We start from the raw sequence: 18,873 nt of genomic DNA on the forward strand, positions 1-18,873 counted from the left end.
ATTAGAGACACATATAAGCCTCTCTCATGCTTTCTGTGTCGCTTGTAAGTGCATAATAATATTTGGAAGACAAATAACTGTGTTCTGCAGCCAACAGCATTTTAATGATCAGTTAGGAACCAAAAGACTATTTATGCCTCAGTTTCTTATTTATGCATTGTGAACAGACACTACTGTTGTCAGAAAGGCTGAAACAACTATGAAGTATTCCATGACCATTTTTTTAGAAAGTTGTAGGGCAAATAATAGTTTGAAGGTGACCTGGAAACTATAACTAATCCAGAATGCGGCAGCTAGACTGGTGACTGGGGTGGCCGCCGAGACCACATAACAGCAGTCTTGAAAGACCTACACTGGCTCCCAGTACATTTCCGAGCACAATTCAAAGTGTTGGTGTTGACCTTGAAAGCCCTAAACGGCCTCGGTCCAGTATACCTGAAGGAGCGTTTCCACCCCCATTGCTCAGCCCAGACACTGAGGTCCAGCTCCAAGGGCCTTCTGGCAGTTCCCTCCCTGCGAGATGCCTGTTACAGGGAACCAAGCAGAGGGCCTTCTCGGTAGTGGCACCCGCCCTGTGGAACGCCCTCCCACCAGATGTCAAAGAGAAAAGCAACTACCAGACTTTTAGAAGATATCTGAAGGCAGCCCTGTTTAGGGAAGCTTTTAATGTTTAACTGACTATTGTATTTTAATATTCTGTTGGAAGCCACCCAGAGTGGCTGGGGAAATATTATTTTTTATTATTATTATTATTATTATTATTATTATTATTATTATTATTATTCCAGATTGTACTTACAATGCCCAACTGGAAACCGGATAGCCAGATATCACTCACTAACTACTATATATATATATATATGACATAGTTTACCATCTCTTATTATGGGTGCCAATGCAGGCAGTACAAGATTTATGGTTCCATCAAATAGGGTGCCAAGCTGAGAGGGCACAAGCTAATAATAGTAATAAAAACAAAAACAACTGCACCAAAAATAATTATTGTGTGTGGAGGGGGGAAATATTGGTGGGAGGAACCCAAATTTTGTCCTCGCCCAGGTTGTCATATTACCAAAGTCCGCCACTGATGGAGGTCTCCACCCCCACCCCTACCCCGATGCAACAGAACCTTTAGGGATGCATTTTTTTAAAAAAAGACTGCAGCAGGTGAGGGATGCTACCTGTCCATTCCCTGTGTTTCTTGCTGCTGCTCAGTACCCCTGCAGGTGCTATTCACACTTTTTTAAAGTGTACATTAACTACAATGGTACCTCAGGTTACATACGCTTCAGGTTACAGACACCGCTAACCCAGAAATAGTACCTCGGGTTAGGAACTTTGCTTCAGCATGAGAACAGAAATCGCGCCCCGGCGGTGCGGCAGGAGCAGGAGGCCCCATTAGCTAAAGTGGTGCTTCGGGTTAAGAACAGTTTCAGGTTAAGAACAGACCTCCGGAATGAATTAAGTACTTAACCCGAGGTACCACTGTAATTGCAACATCAAGTATGGCCCACAGACTCAGGCACATCCTAGCTTCGCCATCCTGTATCACCCCGCTGACCATGCTAAAAAGTAAAGTCCCACCTGACTGCATATCACTGGGATGTTCTAAGATAAGCTTGCTGTTGCTCTTCCTTTTTGCTGTCTTTTATTGTTGTTGTTATAATAATCAGTTTCCAGTGCTTTGCAGTTGTTCTTCTACCTCACCAAGTATTTGGACAGACAGCTGAGTTGTAATTTTTTTAGAGTGGAATAAATACGGATTCATCAAGAACTTCCTAAACTTGCTATTCATACCTCCACTGTCAAAGAAAGCATATTTCTGAATTCCAGTTGTTGGAAACCACAGGAAGGGAGAGTGATCTTGTGCTCAGGCCCTGTTTGTGGGCTTCCTGGACAGCTCAGCTGGTTAGAGCATGGTGCTGATGATGCCAAGGTTGCAAGTTTGATCCCCATATGGGACAGCTGCAGATTCCTGCACTGCAAGGGGGTTGGACTAGGTGATCCTCAGGATCCCTTCCAACTTTGCAATTCTGAGATTCCCACAGGCATCTGGTCAGCCACTGTGAGATCAGGATGCTGGACTAGTTGAGCCACTGGCCTGATCTAGCAAGCTATTATTACGTTCTTATTATGGGAACAATCCAGAGTGAGCTGAGGCTCATGTACACCTCACTCCTCTCTCCCCCTCCTGTGTTCAAAAGCTTCCGCTTTCCTTTTAAACTAACCACAATCAAGCATTATGTTTGAACCCAGATAAACTGTGGTTAGCTGAGTAAATCAGCTTGTAGGGTTCAGATGCAACAGCAAACCATGGCTAATTGAAATCAGAACCAAAACCTTCTGATTTTCTCAAAGTTTAACCAGAGCGGAGAATATATACCATTATTTGACCCTCACTCTCACAAACCAGGCCTTAACTGAAAGCAAGTCTTATGGATTCCAATGAGGCTTACTTCCAAGTAAATATCCTTAAGAGTGGGTTATGTGGAATGAACATTGAGCTGTACGGATCTGAGGGATTTATTTTCACAACAGCTATGATCTTCCAAGGGAGTAAGTGGGAAATACCACTTTTTTTCCTGGAAAAATATAGAATTTGAAGCTTGGTGAAAAATCTAAAGCAGGTAAAATGATACTGCATAAACTATGCATATTATTGTCATGCTACAAGAAACATTCTGCAAATTAACATGCTTACATGGAAGAGCTGCAGATATGTCAGTCTAATCCAAATAATTAGAGGCACAGTGATAAACCAGAAACAAAATGAAAATAGGAGCCACATTTGGTAGATGGGAACTTACATACATGATAAGTTAAAGGAGGCAGCCCCACTCAAGGAGAATCCAGAACTGTAAGTCAGATTCCAAACTAGTCAGATTCTACTAACAGGAAAACATGCTGTCCTTTAATACAAAGTTTCTGAATGCACAGGAAAATTTGAATGAAATTAGGATGACCCAGATATAAAATCCAAGTCTTTATACACTTGGGAAGCGCCGAGAGAGAGAATAGTAGAATGGGATTAGGAGAATCCCAGCTGCTTCCCTGTATTACTTGGACAACTGTGTTTTGAAATAAATGACAATATAGCAGCAGCAGCACAGATATGCCTGTTTCATGATATAAACTTGAAAGCTCCCTTGTATACACAGACAATTCTCAAAAGCAAACAAGTAGATTATCCTTCTGACATTCTGTGGCCGCACTGAGGCTTCAATCCAATGTCAGTTTTCCTGGGAACAAGCACCACTGAACTGAATGGGGCGTACTTCCGAGTAGACATCTACAGGAGGCACCGTGAGTCTCCAGACCCCTCAAAAAACAACAACTGACCCCACAATCCTAAACAAGCTGGAGCAAGTCTTAGGTGGAAGCAAGTGTTACTTCCAATAAATGTATTGAGGAAGAGGACATAAGCTCTACCCAAGTGGTGAAATATTGGGTTCAGGAACAAAACCCACAGGAGGGAGAAAAGATGTATTACAGATTTATGTATCAGTGTCCAGATGTTACTGAGGGAACAGCATCATCTATACCTGTTATCACTGTACAGGCATTAGTTTTCAAAAACCAAAATAATAATAATAATAATAATAATAATAATAATAATAATAATAATAATTGGACCAATGAGAAATAAAGTCTAGTTTTCCAGGAACATTGAATGACCTTCCCGATTTGGGGCGCAATTAAACTTAACCTCCACCAAGATCCTATGCCACACAAGAGGAAAAATACAGAGCAGCTGAGACCCAAGTGAACACAGCAATTCACTTACACATCTTTGGATACATTTGCTTTCCTAAATTGCAAGAGGCATGTTAAAAAAAAAGAAACCGTGAGAAGTTGTGGGCTGCTTTGCCAAACCTTCCCCCCTCCTCCCCTCCCTGCCCTCCCCCCCCCCCAGCCTGCCAGCCCACCGCTCCTTACCTGATAATGTCATCGTTGTGCCCCAGGAAAAATTTCTGGCTATGCTCTCTGGTGTTATAAACCACCCCGACTCCGGCCACGAAGTAAACCACTTCCTTGCCTGCCGTGTAGTACAGGTTGTTGCGGCACTGGTGACCCCTATACCCATATACCCACTCCAGACGCAGCTGGCATCTAGGAGCTGTCCGATCCGCCATGATAAGAGACGACCCCCCCTCCCTAGAAACACACAGGGAAAAAAGCTGGTGGTGCTGCCCTCCACCCCTGCTGTTCCTTGCCAGTCCCCGGTTCCCTTCCTTTTACGAACGCTTCCAATTCCTGCTTGGATGCCAAGTCTCGGGGCTGCACTTTGCAATGCTGATGGTTTTCAGGCGAAAATGCATCCGGGGAAAGTCCTGCTCTGCTGCTGCTTCAGCCACCGCTGCTGCTGCTGCTGCTTTTTGCTAGTGCCGAGCTGCCACCATAATCTTCTACTGCCAAAGATGAGCAGCTGCTGCTTTCTCCCTGTTTTGCAACCCAGGCAACTTGGGAGGAGGGGGGGCACCTACACAGATGCAAATCAACGCTGTATGGAACTATTGCATGCCGATTCCACCCAAAGGAGCCTGTTCTGGGTGTCACAATCGCCCAGGCGCAGGACGCCGGTGCTGTGCTATGCTTCTTCTGCCCGACGCATCTTCTTGCAAGGGGAAAGTCACTGCATTTTTTTAAAAATATAGTTTTTTAACGGCGTGGAAAAAAGGTGCAGCTGGCACAGGAATCCGCCCGTTCTTTTCAAATGCAAGCAATGAGCTTTAATTCACTGTGTGATGGCTCTGAAGGTGCGACAAAGTGGTTTTCTCTGGCTTGTCATCTTAATGCATTTGCAACTTAGTGCAAAGACAGGAAATTTCTGGGGGAGGGGGGAGGAAAGATAAGAAACCTTAATCAAAGCAAGCCATCCATACAAGTTGATCAATTTAATCACTCTACAGTATCATCTTTTTTAAAAAATGTGTCAGTTCCCCCTGTCCCCCCCCCACTCCAGAACTAAAGGGAAGCATGTAGATACTGATGAAACCATTTTTATTTTTTTTTGCATATAGGAGAGCAATGAAATGGTCCTTATTTATCAAATAAAGCATATTAGAATTCCCCAGGGTACATTTTGTAAATCAAAATAATGCATTCCGCCCTTCTCACTCTTTCTCATAACAAGAATATTTCCAGTGGGCAGGGGGGGAAACATGTATGCCAGTCTTGTGGTTTCTCATGATAACAAACTCGTCTCTACTACTAAATGTGAGGGGGGTGTTTTCAGAGTATGCACACATGGCACACACAAGCACTGCCCAATGGAGGTGAATTAATGTGACACCAGGAAGCAGTGACAAACATTATGGAAATCAGGAGGGGGGAGGGGATGAGGAAGTGTTCCCACTAGCTAGTTACATAAATGATACCACACAGCCACAGCACAACTGCTCAAAGCAGTTTCCCCCCAATTTGTGCAGGGAGCAGGAGGCACGGGTACCTTGAAGTCTGGGACCACTAGGATGGAGGCAGAGAGTTGCCATCAGTTGCTAAGAATTCGCAGCTTTACTCAGCTATGCGGTTAACTTAGAAGGGGTTATCCCACCCTTTCAGAAGACATCTGAAGGCAGCCCTCTTTAGGGAAGCTTTTAATGTTTAACAGACTATTGTATTTTTGTGTTCTGTTGGAAGCCGCCCAGAGTGGCTGGGGAAACCCAGCCAGATGGGCGGGGTATAAATAAATTATTATTATTATTATTATTATTATTATTATTATTATTATTATCATCATCATCATTATTATTATTATTATTATTATTATTATTATTATTTCCAGCAAAGCATCAACAGGAACTGAACGAGTTATCTTGCTCATCTCAAGTTTTTCCTTGTTGCTGTCTCCCTTGTCTGCTGTGCCCTTGGGATTCCACTGCAAAAAGACCATCATCCCCATTCAGCTCAGCTCCACTTCTTAACACTGAATGGGACCTTGAAGGTGACATCCAAACTTAGTCAGATGTTCAGGTATACTCTAAGTATGACCAACAGTAGATATCACCCCAACAGGTTGTTATTTTCACCATGTCCTCTGAGAATGACTTAAGTTGGATATCACCCTCATTTAATAATCCAAAGACTCTAGCCTTGCAGCCAGCCACTATCACACCCAGGGCGAGAAACTATTTCTTCCATGCAACAGACAGGTAGCCGTGTTGGTCTGCCATAGTCAAAACAAAAAAAATTCCTTCCAGTAGCACCTTAACCTGGTCTGAACAAAGACATTGGATTCTTATCTCATTATACATGACAAAGCCACTTTTAAAACAAACAAAAAAATTTTTTTCCTTCCAGTAGCACCTTAAAGACCAACTAAGTTAGTTCTTGGTATGAGCTTTCGTGTGCATGCACACTTCTTCAGATACACAGTGTATCTGAAGAAGTGTGCATGCACACGAAAGCTCATACCAAGAACTAACTTAGTTGGTCTTTAAGGTGCTACTGGAAGGAATTTTTTTTGTTTTTTCTTCCATGCAAGATCCTTCTGCTCACAGTTCCCTGTCAAGGTGGAGCAACCGGTAATTTCATTAATTGCAAGGTTGCCATGCAGGTGGTTTGAGACCTTTCCTGTGAAAAGAAGCTAGTAAACAAGAAAAGCAAGGGAATTAGAAAGAGAAAAGGTCCACAACTTCCCCACTTTTGAGAAGCATTTCTTCTACAGGTAGTTTAGAACAAGTTGATGAAACCTACGGCACAACTGAGGCCACAGAGATAAGCCCGATTAAAGGCATGGTGGCTATGGGTTAAATAAAACCTGCGTGTAGCTGAGGAGCTGGATTTTAAGCAGTAAGGGCAAAATATTACAAAGACTACTTTCTCTGTGTGAGAGAGAGCTTACAAACCACACAGAATGAAGTGGCAGCTGTGCAAAAACAAACACAATTTGTATGTGTTCAGATTTCCCCCTGCTGCAATTATATCAGAGTCTACAGAGCAGTCACCTTGACAATCAAAATGTATTCTGGACCTACCTTATCTTACTCTGTAAAAGCAGCCCATACACTGAGGGTGACATATCAGGCAGGGCTTACTATTTGATTGCAAAATTCTACTTGCTTCCCTTCCTTCCACACTTATTTTCAGGATTATTACTATTATTTTAAGTTTCATTGACAAAATAGAGAATTACAACTACAGAACTCTGGCCAAGTCTTCCACATGGGGTTGTAAGGGCAATCTGTGAACGATGCGAGATACTTCTCAGCAAGCATGACCAAAGGATCAAAAACATCGAAAACAGATGAAAGATCTACCTCTGATTACTCAACGGTGCACTCTAGCCATGCTCAACAGAACTATTCCTTTCTCCTCTGCATTTTCTGCTGATTTTTACTCTATGAAAACATCAACTACGTAGCAATGCTTAGTATTTTACTGCTTCACAAGTTCTACTGGTTAAGCAACGGTATTTAAACAAAATTTCTATCCTCCCTCAGGATCTCAGGGTAGTATGTGCAGAGTTAAGCTTTTCCTCTCTCCTCTCACCAGTAGGCTGCCATTGCCTGTAACTGAGCAAAGAGGTAAATGGCAGCTTCAATGGGTTACTTAAGCCCCAATTTATTTCATTGGGTCCACCCTAAGCAAGACCAAATCGACACCTAACCCATAATCAAGCAAACAAAATATCCAGAACACCTAATCAGCCAGTGTCCTTGGAAGACCCTACTTCCCAGTATTAAGAAACAGACCTTGGGTGGGAGACAGACTTCTATTCCCTTCCAGGCGCAATTCTATAAACTGCGACCATGTCCCCTCTCCCCCCTCAAAAAAAGAAGGTTTCAATCCTGTATGCTCTTATCCGGAAAAATGCCCCACTGAACTCAGTAAGGGCTCAGTGCTCAATTGGTAGAGCATTTCAGGGTCGTGGGTTTGAACCCAGAGTTGGGCAAAAAATTCCTACATCGCAGGGGGGGTTGGACTAGATGGCCCTCGTGGTCCCTTCCAGCTCTACAATGCAATGATTCGAAGCAGAGGCAGTGCCTAAATTAACAAGGCTACCTTTCCTGGAAAGGTGCTGCAAGCCATGCCGCCTTCCTGCTTCCTCTCTGCCAAACGCCATGCCCTTTAACAGCGCAACGGTAATTATTAGTATTATTAATAACGGCCATTTTCCTAGGGGGGAAGAGGGCAAAGCAAAACGCTTGGGGCTGTCTCCTCAGAACATAGCTGTCAACGTTTCCCTTTTCTTGCGAGGAACCCTATTCGGAATAAGGGGGTTTCCCTTTTTTTAAAAAAGGGAAACGTTGACAGCTATGCCTCATAAATCTATATACAGAGGGGAGCGTCTGCACATTTTGCCTCCTCTCGCAGGTCCTACAAACGCTAGAAACTTCGTTTAAGGAAAGCTGAGAATCCAGGATTCTTAGAATAATGTGATGAATTATTCTTAGAATAAGATGTGATGAATATACCAATTGCAGGGAGGGAGGGAAGTCAAGACTCGGCAGAGTCAAAGGGAACATATGGTAATAGTAAGGATTGTTAGAAAAAGAAAAGAAAATAATAAAAAATTACTTGGGGGAAAAAAAAGAAAATCCAGGATTCTTATCACTAATAATAATAATTTCGGCCGGGCTACCCACACGACTCCCCCTCACCCCCCCCCCGTCACAAGACAGTGATTTTGACTGTCACCTGTCAAGAGCAGAAGGGACGCCTATGAGACTGGAGCCCAGGAGAAGGAGGAGAGCAGGAGACCGCACGACAAGGCGAATGGACCTTCGTCGCCCTCCTCCTCCTCCTCCTCCTCTTCCTCGGCCGCCTCAGCTCCCCCCCCCCCCCGCGCGTCACGCCGCCTCGTCCCCGCCCTGCCCTCCGCTCGTCTCCTAAGCAGCCCCGGCCAGAAAGCGCCTCATCATTCGGCGGGAAAGGGAGGGAAAGCGCAGCTGCGTCACCATCGCCTCACCACCAGCAGCAGCATCTGGCGCATCCCCTTGGAAACCCCGCGGATTCCCACGCGCCCGAGCCAAGCCGCCTGTGGCCAAGAGGCTCACGGGAAGCGCAGTTCCAAGCCCCGCCGGCCGCCGCGGGGAGAGCGCGCGGGGGGACTCCATGTCCCAGGGTGCCGAGCGCAAGCGGCCGCGCCTCGCCTCGCCTCGCCCGGCTGAGCTGCTCCGCGCTCCGCTCGTTGCCCGTCTGTGCGCGAGATGCCTCGGGGCGGTTTCCTAGCGGGGGTGGATTGTGTGGAGAGGGGATCGCGCGCAATGAATAAAAGGGAAACCGCGTTGAGTAGTTTCCGACTCTTCGTGACCCCCTGGACCAGAGCACGCCAGGCACTCCTGTCTTCCACTGCCTCCTGCAGTTTGGTCAAACTCATATTAGTAGCTTCGAGAACACTGTCCAACCATCTCGTCGTCTGTCGTCCCCTTCTCCTTGTGCCCTCCATCTTTCCCAACATCAGGGTCTTTTCCAGGGAGTCTTCTCTTCTCATGAGGTGACCAAAGTATTGGAGCCTCAGCTTCATCATCTGTCCTTCCAGTGAGCACTCAGGGCTGATTTCCTTCAGAATGGATAGGTTTGATCTTCTTGCAGTCCATGGGACTCTCAAGAGTCTCCTCCAGCACCAGAATTCAAAAGCATCAATTCTTGGGCAACCAGCCTTCTTTATGGTCCAGCTCTCACTTCCATACATCACTACTGGGAAAACCATAGCTTTAACACAATGGGTTTTACTTCTGAGTAAACGTGCACAGGAGTTGCACGCTCCTTGCGCCGCTTCAGTTTCTTGTCCATGTGTGGCAGATTTTTAGGCTCGGAAAGCTTTCCGATTTAGCCTGATCGCCTGTGAAGCTTTACTCATAATTCAGCTTTACCCTAAATTTAGTGGAGCTTGGGCTGCAATTCTACACCCGCTTTCATGGAAGTGAGATACTCTCCAATGAGCATTTATTCTGATTTATGTATGGGAACCGCGAACAAAGGTCATTATTTGGCAGGGGGTGGGTGGGAGTGAGCCTGTTGCAGCAAACCCACTTTAATTATGCAACCTGCATTTGCAGGATGCAATTTCTTCTGTTGATTCAGATGTACGTTTTATGGTAAGCTCCTTGCGCATTTTATAGCTGGTATAAAGCTTTCAACGAATTTGTAATTTTTAAAGCTCTGGTTCAGGTTAGCAACAAGATTTCCAACACATTACTGCATATGGGGCCTTTTTTGCCCCCAAACCAGTGAGGAGGAGGTGAGAGCTCAGCTTCAATGCATACCATAAGGCAGGGTTTCTCAAACTTGGGCCCTCTGCTGCTGTTGGACTACAATTCCCATCATCCCCAGCTAGCAGGATCAATAGTCAGGGATGATGTGAGTTGGAGTCCAACAACAGCTGCAAGTCCAATTTTGAGAAACCTTTGCCAGCCTGCCACCTTCCAGGTGTTCTGGACTACCCCTCCCATCAGCTCTACACCCCAGCGCTACAAATCTGATTAAAGGTAAAGGGACCCCTGCCCATTAGGTCCAGTCGTGGCCGACTCGGGGGTTGCGGTGCTCATCTCGCTTTACTGGCCGAGGGAGCCGGCTTACAGCTTCCGGGTCATGTGGCCAGCATGACTAAGCTGCTTCTGGCGAACCAGAGCAGTGCATGGAAATGCTGTTTACTTTCCCGCCGGAGTGGTACCTATTTATTTAATTGCACTTTGACGTTCTTTCGAACTGCTAGGTTGGCAGGAGCAGGGACCGAGCAACGGGAGCTCACCCTGTCACGGGGATTCGAACACATCTGATTACAACTCTGCTAAATGTGGCCGATGGTAGTTGTAGTCTAAAACACCTGATGGGCAGCAGGTTGGCCAAGGCTGCCATGTGCCCTGGAGATGGCTGGGGTGTGAACCCATTGAGCTCACAGCCTCACCTTCCCAAGGTAGGCTTGGGATGCAACTGCTGCTGACCAACAGCCTCTGATACTTTTCCCATGGGGGACAGTGGTATTTTTTTTTAAGAGCCCCCCTCCTTTCTAGGGGCACTTGGCACTGATCTACTCCTGAAACTAAACAGGTCTGCCCTTGTTGGCTGTTGGATTTCCTAGGAGTCACAGGGAGCCTGTATGTCACTTATTAATATATAATTATAATATAATATAATATAATATAATATAATATAATATAATATAATATAATCCAAAACATCTGGAGAGCACCAGGTTGGGAAGGCTGGCATTTGTTTTCTCCAACTTCCTCCCATCTTATTTTCCCCCTCTGGCAACTGTTGCAGCCAGTGTGGTGTAGTGGTTAAGAGCAGTAGACTCGTAATCTGGGGAACCGGGTTTGTGCCTCCACTGGTTAGTGATAAAGAGGGATATCAAATCCAAACTACTACTACTACTACTACTACTACTATTCTTCTTCTTCTTCTTCTTCTTCTTCTTCTTCTTCTTCTTCTTCTTCTTCTTCTTCTTCTCCTCCTCCTCCTCCTCCTCCTCCTCCTCCTCCTCCTCCAATGCTCTTCCTCCCCCCCTTTTTTTCTTGATACTGATGCATGATTTGTTTCCCTGGAGCCCATGTTACAGTCCTTACTTAATAATCACACTGGTTTCCTGTTCGTGCACCAAGCAGTTCTAATGAAAAATTTCCCCACAACCAAACCTGTAAAGAAACCCGGAGGTTTTTGTATTAGTTTATAGATTAGATGATTCACTGTTGCACATTTGGTAAGGAACATAACCTTGTTAAAATTAGGCATTTCTCTTGCTCCTGTGGCCAGTGGTTTCAAAAAAACAAGGCACAATGCTCTTCCAAGTCATGTAGAAATTCCAAACAATGTTGATTTAAAAATCAATCTTATTATACATTGGGGGTGGGCATGGACACCAGGGTAAATGGATTTGGTTCCAAGAAATCTGCATAGAATTGCAGCTTCTATTATTCGGACAAGTGCAATGTGAAATGTTTTGCTGAAATGATCTGATAACTCTATTTGTTCAGGATAATATTCCTGTGAACCGCTTACACATTAGTGAAATTCTGTGTAGAGCAGTGTTTTGATTTCCTAGGAGACTAAGTGAGGGGAGCGTCAGAGCCCCATCATACTGATTTGGGTTAAATTTCACATTAAAACCCTTCTGCATTATGTAGTTAAGCTGTTGAATTTCAACAGAGCAGGAGGATGTCGAGCTAATTGCTCTAGGAACTTTTTCCCCACCAACACCACCAATACAGCTCTCATGGCAGTTAAGATCTGTTGGGACACTCCTGTTCTTGGTTGCTATGGCTGAGCTTTCTATAAACAGCAACAGAGCTTTGGGAGCATAAATGCTTTGTTCATTAGGACTTCCTTTCCTCTGGTAATGTGCCAAAGTAGCACACACAGAGAGAGAGATGCAGGATACAAAAGGTGGTTCTGTTTATTTTATTTTTAAACTGGGCCAACGGCTGTTGGTTACGGAGTGAAGAAAAGTGGTATTATTACTCTTTGATGTATGTTGAAGTGAATCTTTGAGGCTTGGGGAAGCTGACAAAGTTCCCACTAGAAATGGTTTAGCTAAAGGTGCCAGGGAGCAAGGCATTTTCCAACCTGGCAAGTAAACAGTATTAAGTCAGTTCAGGGACACATTTGAGTGGAGCAAAAGCACCTAGGAAGAGCATAGAGTAAGACCAGTGTAGCCGAGGAGGGGGCATGGCCTGGCAATTGCAATATGCAAATGTGTAAATAATTATTATAATTTAAGTGGAAAAATCTCACAACAGTAGAAAAGACCGTGACCAGTGTGTCCGTGCTCTGTCTGCGGTCTGGATGCTAACTGTTGATGGGCAACATCTGAACATGATGCATGGTGTATGTGAAGACTATTATAAATGTTCAATCTCTGCACATGCATATCAGTTTGTCAGATGGAACCACCCCACACCCCTCCTCTATGCTAGTGGTTTTCCAGACACACACACCCCTGAGCCAATTTCAGCCAATAAGAGAAGCACTTGCACAGGCTTTTGCTGGTGGGGTTAATTAGGTGAATCCCACCCATGTTATTTTGCAGGGTGGGAAAATGCAAATCTGCTAATATTTGTATTGCCCTCCAGTTACTTAGCACCATGTCTAAGGTGCAATGAATCAAGTATAAATGCATGGAGAAAGGGCAACTACTAAAATATTTTTTAAAAACCCTGCATTTTGTAAAAGTGCCTTTTCTCTTCTTTCTTACTGCAGATAAAACAGTTCACACCAGCCCTGTAATCAGCTAAATGAAGGTTGATTTAAAGCAGCAGGTTTCCCTGAAAGATACTTGGGGACCGTAGCTAAGCCCTCACAGAGCTTCAGTTCCCAGCAGCCTTAAAAACTACAGTTCCCATGATTCTTGTGGCGGCGAGAGATGTGCTTTAACTGTATTGTGTGCATGCAACCTTAAGGAAAGGAGCTGCAGTTCAAAATACTCTTGTGCTGGCAAATTTACCTATTAATTCCCATAGAAATGATGCTTTTGAATTATGGTGCTGGAGGAGACTCTTGAGAGTCCCATGGACTGCAAGAAGATCAAACCTCTCCATTCTGAAGGAAATCAGCCCTGAGTGCTCACTGGAAGGACAAATCCCAAAGCTGAGGCTCCAATACTTTGGCCACCTCATGAGAAGAGAAGACTCCCTGGAAAAGACCCTGATGTTGGGAATGATGGAGGGCACAAGAAGGGGACAACAGAAGACAAGATGGTTGGATAGTGTTTTCGAGGTTACCAGCATGAGTTTGGCCAAACTGCGGGAGGCAGTGGAAGACAGAAGTGCCTGGCGTGCTCTGGTCTATGGGGTCATGAAGAGTCGGACACAACTAAACAACAACAACAACAACAATTCCCATGGAGTAAAGTCACAGATGTGGAGGCATGGATCTGCTTCTGTGCATCACAGTTGCCATGTTTGGAACAAATTGCTAGATTGCACTGTGTGTCTGCATTAAAACCAATGGCAGAACTAAACTGTGTGATTTAGCTGACGTTGAAAATAAGCATTACTGTACAGTATCAAATGTAAGGCACCACTGAATTTAATGGGCACCTCAATTTTCAAAAGCTTGAAACCAAAGAAGAATTTGCTGGTGAATGTAAATGCGCTATCAAATCTAATGCGCACCCTAATTCTCACGACGTAATTTGGCCAAAAAAGGTAACTACGGTATTTTTTCAGCTTTGAGGCAGGACCTGCCTTACCAGGAAGATAGCAAGGTTTGGGGTGGTGATAGGCTGCAAGGCACAGTGTACATGGCAATGAGCTTGTTGGGTCAATGGCCTGACTCTGTATAATGCTACTTCCCATGTTCATAAGCCACAAGTCCAGATGGAGAGGGTGAGAGGTGAAGGGAGAAAGAAAAGATCAGAATGCCAGGTTTTGCAAAGGGTTTCAAATCATTTGGTTTGTGAATTCCACTGCCAGCTGGTCACACTCACTGTAATATAAAACGGAGGTGACAACGGACATACCAAGATCCTGGGAGGTTGAATCTATAAGGAAGAGCAGATAGTCCAGTTGGGTGGCATCCATCTATTTTGGGAGACAAAGGAGAGGAGGGTGCCTTTGGGGGTGAAGTCAAATTGTTGGAAGGTTATATATAATGTTTGTTGGTCATTAAGTGCACATAGTTTGTGTTTCAATTAGAGTCAAGTATGAATGCCTGATTTCCCATCCAATTTTACTGCTTCACAAAGGATTGTACCCAAAGGAAATATCTCCCCCCCCCCCCGTGCCACTCTCCTCTCATGTGGGAATCTGCCTAATCCCAGCTTCCCATGCTCATCCAAATAAGATTTCATCAAGACATTTCATAATAAAGGTAAAGGGACCCCTGACCATTAGGTCCAGCTGTGGCCGACTCGGGGGTTGCGGCGCTCATCTCGCTTTATTGGCTGAGGGAGCCGGCATACAGCTTCCAGGTCATGTGGCCAGCATGACTAAGACGCTTCTGGCGAACCAGAGCAGCGCACGGAAACACCGTTTACCTTCCCGCCAGTGTGATACAGTGGTGCCTCGCAAGACGAAATTAATCCGTTCCGTGAGTCTCTTCGTCTTGCGGTTTTTTCGTCTTGCGAAGCACGGCTATTGACGGCTTAGCGGCTTTAAGAAAAAGGAAACAAACTCGCAAGAACTCGCAAGACGTTTCGTCTTGCGAAGCAAGCCCATAGGGAAATTCGTCTTGCGGAACGACTCAAAAAACGGAAAACTCTTTCATCTAGCGAGTTTTTCGTCTTACGAGGCATTCGTCTTGTGGGGCACCACTGTACCTATTTATCAATAATAATAATAATAATAATAATAATAATAATTTATTATTTATACCCCGCCCATCTGGCTGGGCCTCCCCAGCCACTCTGGGCGGCTTCCATAAAAGCCAAAAATACAGTAAAATATCACACGTTAAAAACTTCCCTGAACAGGGCTGCCTTAAGATGTCTTCTGAATGTCAGGTAGTTGTTTATCGCTTTGACATCTGCTGGGAGGGCGTTCCACAGGGCGGATGCCACTACCGAGAAGGCCCTCTGCCTGGTTCCCTGTAGCTTTGCTTCTCGCAATGAGGGAACCGCCAGAAGGCCCTTGGCGCTGGACCTCAGCATCCGGGCAGAATGATGGGGGTGGAGACACTCCTTCAGGTATACTGGGCCGAGGCCGTTTACTTGCACTTTGACGTGCTTTCGAGCTGCTAGGTTGGCAGGAGCAGGGACCCCATCACGGGGGTTCAAACCACCGACCTTCTGATCGGCAAGCCCTAGGCTCAGTGGTTTAGACCACAGCGCCACCCGCATCCTACCCCTCCCCAAGTCAATATCTGGTTCCTCCACCCACTTTTTAAAGGGAGAAGCAGGAAGCAGGAATCTGAACACACCAGGGTTAGTTTTAAAAGCATTTTAATGACATAGCATATATTTAACAGATAGGGTAAAAGTCTAGAGGTACAGTTCCATACAACCGAAAGCCAGTTCCAGTACTATCCTGACTACAGGCCCAGTCATTGAGAAGTCATTCCTATTAAATGTATTTCTTTTCTTTTTTTTCTGATTGTGCAGTAAGATGAAAATTGTTCATTACAATAGTTACAGTGACAGAGAAATGCACACTATGTATCAAAGAGCAAAAGGTAATGTAGCAAAATTATAACACAGTGTAGCTGCTGACAAGCAAGTTAACCATTGGAGTAACAATTTTTTTTGTTTTTGTTTTTTTTTCCTTCCAGTAAATGCTTCAGTTCCACTTTTACACTTAATCGATGATTTTAAAGGGTTTTGTTTTTTTAATTATACATCTAGCCTTATTATACTTTTTTTTACTAGAATTATCTGAAACATACAATATAATGTATTTCAGCAAAAAAAAAAAATCAAAATTACAGATTATTTAAAACCGTTATCAGTATGCTAAGTCTTTCTTTCTTTTTTTCCAATACCAACATTCTTAACTGTCGTTGCCGGATGTGGGGTTTTGGCGGGGGGGGGGTGACGGGGGGGGGGAGAAAGCACCACGCCCATGTTTTAAGTTCACATAAACAAGATGCCCGGATATAGAAATGGTTTTGGCCTGTACGTTAAATGTTGAGCTGCACTCTTTTGTCACGGTAGAAGAGAATATGCCACCATTTCATTTGCCAGGATTAGATTCGCAGTGGTGAGGACCAAGTAGCCAAGGCTCAGCACGACAACCTCAGACGGAAGTGAAAAAAGTGTCTCTTGTGTGTTTCTGTGTGTCTGTCTGTCTGTGTGGGCTTAGGAACTTTGCAAGCACCTTGTATTCCATTAACACTAAAATAGTGATGGGTTGGGGCGGGGGTGGGGCACTGTTGTTTTTTCAAGACAGCCTCAAAAAATCGAGGAACAGTTTAAATAGTAAAGATCTAATCTACATTAACCTCGTTAAAAAGAAAAAAAAAAAGGAAAGGAAGAAAAAACCAGAAAAAGAAAAGGAAAACAACAAAAGGGGGGGAAAAACAAAAAAACCTGGCTCTTCTCTTATACTCAGAAGCTGCCCAATGCACCTCAGACGTATTTGTAACTTTAGAATCTTTTTGTGTATTTTTTGTTTTGTTTTAAATGCTCTATAAATAAAAAAATTTAAAAAAATTAAATCACATTGAGGAACATTAGGCACAGAGAGTAATGTATTGGTTCTGAGCTTGCATGCTGGAATTCCACTGGAACGGTCGAGAGAGGTGCAGCGTGTAAAAGATAGGAGGGACTTCACTTCTTTTTCCCAAAAAGGCTGAATCTCTTCTCTTTGTCTTTCTCTTTCTCTTTCTCCCGCTTGCCAGGACTGGACTCGCTGGTTATTGTCACACTGGCTGGCAGGGTCTGGGCGCGGCTCGTCGCTGGGGTGCTGTGTGTGCTTGTGGACAACTCGGTTTTGTCCGAGATCGCAGAGGCAATGGCCTGGATCCATGTGTTCATTTCCTCCTGTGGGGGGGGGAGGGAGGCACAACAGGAAGGTGTTTAAAAAGAGAGAGAGATTTCATGGAGCCCCAGGCCTTCCCATGCTTTGAAAATAAATAGCTCAAGGCAGAGGTTCTCAACCTTTTTGTGCCCATGGCTCCCGTAACCAACTACAGTGGTACCTCGGGTTACATATGCTTCAGGTTACAGACGCCGCTAACCCAGAAATAGTACCTCAGGTTAAGAACTTTGCTTCAGGATGAGAACAGAAATCGTGTTCCGGAAGTGTGGCGGCAGCGGGAGGCCCCAATAGCTAAAGTGGTGCTTCAGGTTAAGAACAGTTTCAGGTTAAGAATGGACCTCTGGAATGAATTAAGTACTTAACCCGGGGTACCACTGTATAGTGGTACCTCAATTTTCCAAAGTCTCCATTGCTGAACGTTTTGGTTTTCAAACACCGAAAACCCGGAAGAAAACGCTTCCATTTTCAATCGCACCTCAGAAGTCAAGTGGCTTCCGCTGAGTTTTTTTTCAAGATTCTCTATTTAATTTGCAGCCTGCCCTTTGCGCCTCGCTTTTCGAAAGTTGAACAGTCTCCCGGAACAGATGACGTTCGAAAACTGAGGTACCACTGTACTCTGTTCCTGCTAACCCCCTGTGGGACTCAGGAGCTCAGTTACATCACTCCTTGCCTACAGAGCTGACAGCCTCTCACACCCACTTGTCTGTGCATTCCCAATAGCAAGTGCTGGCGGACTGACCATCTGGGCTCCTTCACCCGCTTGCTTGCTTACTGCAAGGCAGCCTCAGCTCCTGGCAACCAGCGCCCCCTGGCCAGTCCCAGAGGCACCATTCACCTGGGGAGCATGCAGTCAGCGCTGCTGCAACAAACAGCCACACAAGCCTTTGGGAGGCAGATACGCGAGAGGGCATCAGAGGAGGGAGGGAAGGAAAGAGGGACAGAGGCCAGTGTTGCCTGCGGCACTCCTGACCATCACTGAAGGCACCCCAGGGTGCCACGGCACCCTGGTTAAAAACCACTGGCTTAAGGGATTGTGGTGAACTAAGGCAACTTTCACACCATACATTTTAAACAGCCCCACTCCAACCTCCAAGAGAACTCCAGGGCTTCCTGAGATTTCACCAGGGGTTGGTTAGGTAAAGGTAAAGGGACCCCTGACCATTAGGTCCAGTCGTGGCTGACTCTGAGGTTGCGGCGCTCATCTCGCTTTATTGGCCGAGGGAGCCGGCATACAGCGAAGCGTACGGAAATGCCTTTTACCTTCCCGCCGGAGCGGTACCTATTTATCTACTTGCACTTTGAGGTGCTTTCAAACTGCTAGGTTGGCAGGAGCAGGGACCTAGCCACGGGAGCTCACCCCGTCGCGGGGATTTGAACCGCCGACCTTCTGATCGGCAAGTCCTAGGCTCTGTGGTTTAACCCACAGCGACACCCGCATCCCTCCAGGGGTTGGTTACCTTGGAATAAAGGTCAGTGGAGACTGTAGAGCTTAGACTATGTTCCCCCACTCTCATCA

General features: G+C 45.2%; 2 protein-coding genes across 9 annotated transcripts in view; both read right to left on the reverse strand.

Annotated features, from left to right (window-relative positions):
* Positions 1 to 8,755, reverse strand: part of EML6 (EMAP like 6) — a 160,360-nt gene extending 151,605 nt beyond the window's left edge. For 5 of the 6 annotated variants that reach the window (XR_014166234.1, XR_014166235.1, XM_081903624.1 and 2 more), the window contains exons 1-2: positions 8,641 to 8,755; positions 3,937 to 4,828 (exon numbers count right to left, since the gene is read on the reverse strand). Coding sequence is in view for 4 of the 6 variants with exons in the window: in XM_081903624.1 (XP_081759750.1) it covers positions 3,937 to 4,133 (197 nt within the window). In the remaining 2 variants the exon portion in view is untranslated. Of the gene's footprint in view, positions 1 to 3,936; positions 4,829 to 6,977; positions 7,924 to 8,640 lie in introns of those variants that run through there. The other variant, XM_081903628.1, reaches the window with a different exon arrangement.
* Positions 8,756 to 15,806: 7,051 nt separating this feature from the next.
* The window catches only part of SPTBN1 (spectrin beta, non-erythrocytic 1), a 218,559-nt gene continuing 215,492 nt past the window's right edge, over positions 15,807 to 18,873 (reverse strand). For all 3 annotated transcript variants that reach the window (XM_081903579.1, XM_081903577.1, XM_081903578.1), the window contains one exon: positions 15,807 to 17,359. In XM_081903579.1, the coding sequence (XP_081759705.1) occupies positions 17,147 to 17,359 (213 nt within the window). In that variant the 3' untranslated portion in view covers positions 15,807 to 17,146. The remainder of the gene's footprint in view (positions 17,360 to 18,873) is intronic.

Source organism: Podarcis melisellensis (genome assembly GCF_964234715.1).
Source record: "Podarcis melisellensis genome assembly, chromosome: 3".
In the NCBI taxonomy this organism is placed as follows: domain Eukaryota; kingdom Metazoa; phylum Chordata; class Lepidosauria; order Squamata; family Lacertidae; genus Podarcis; species Podarcis melisellensis.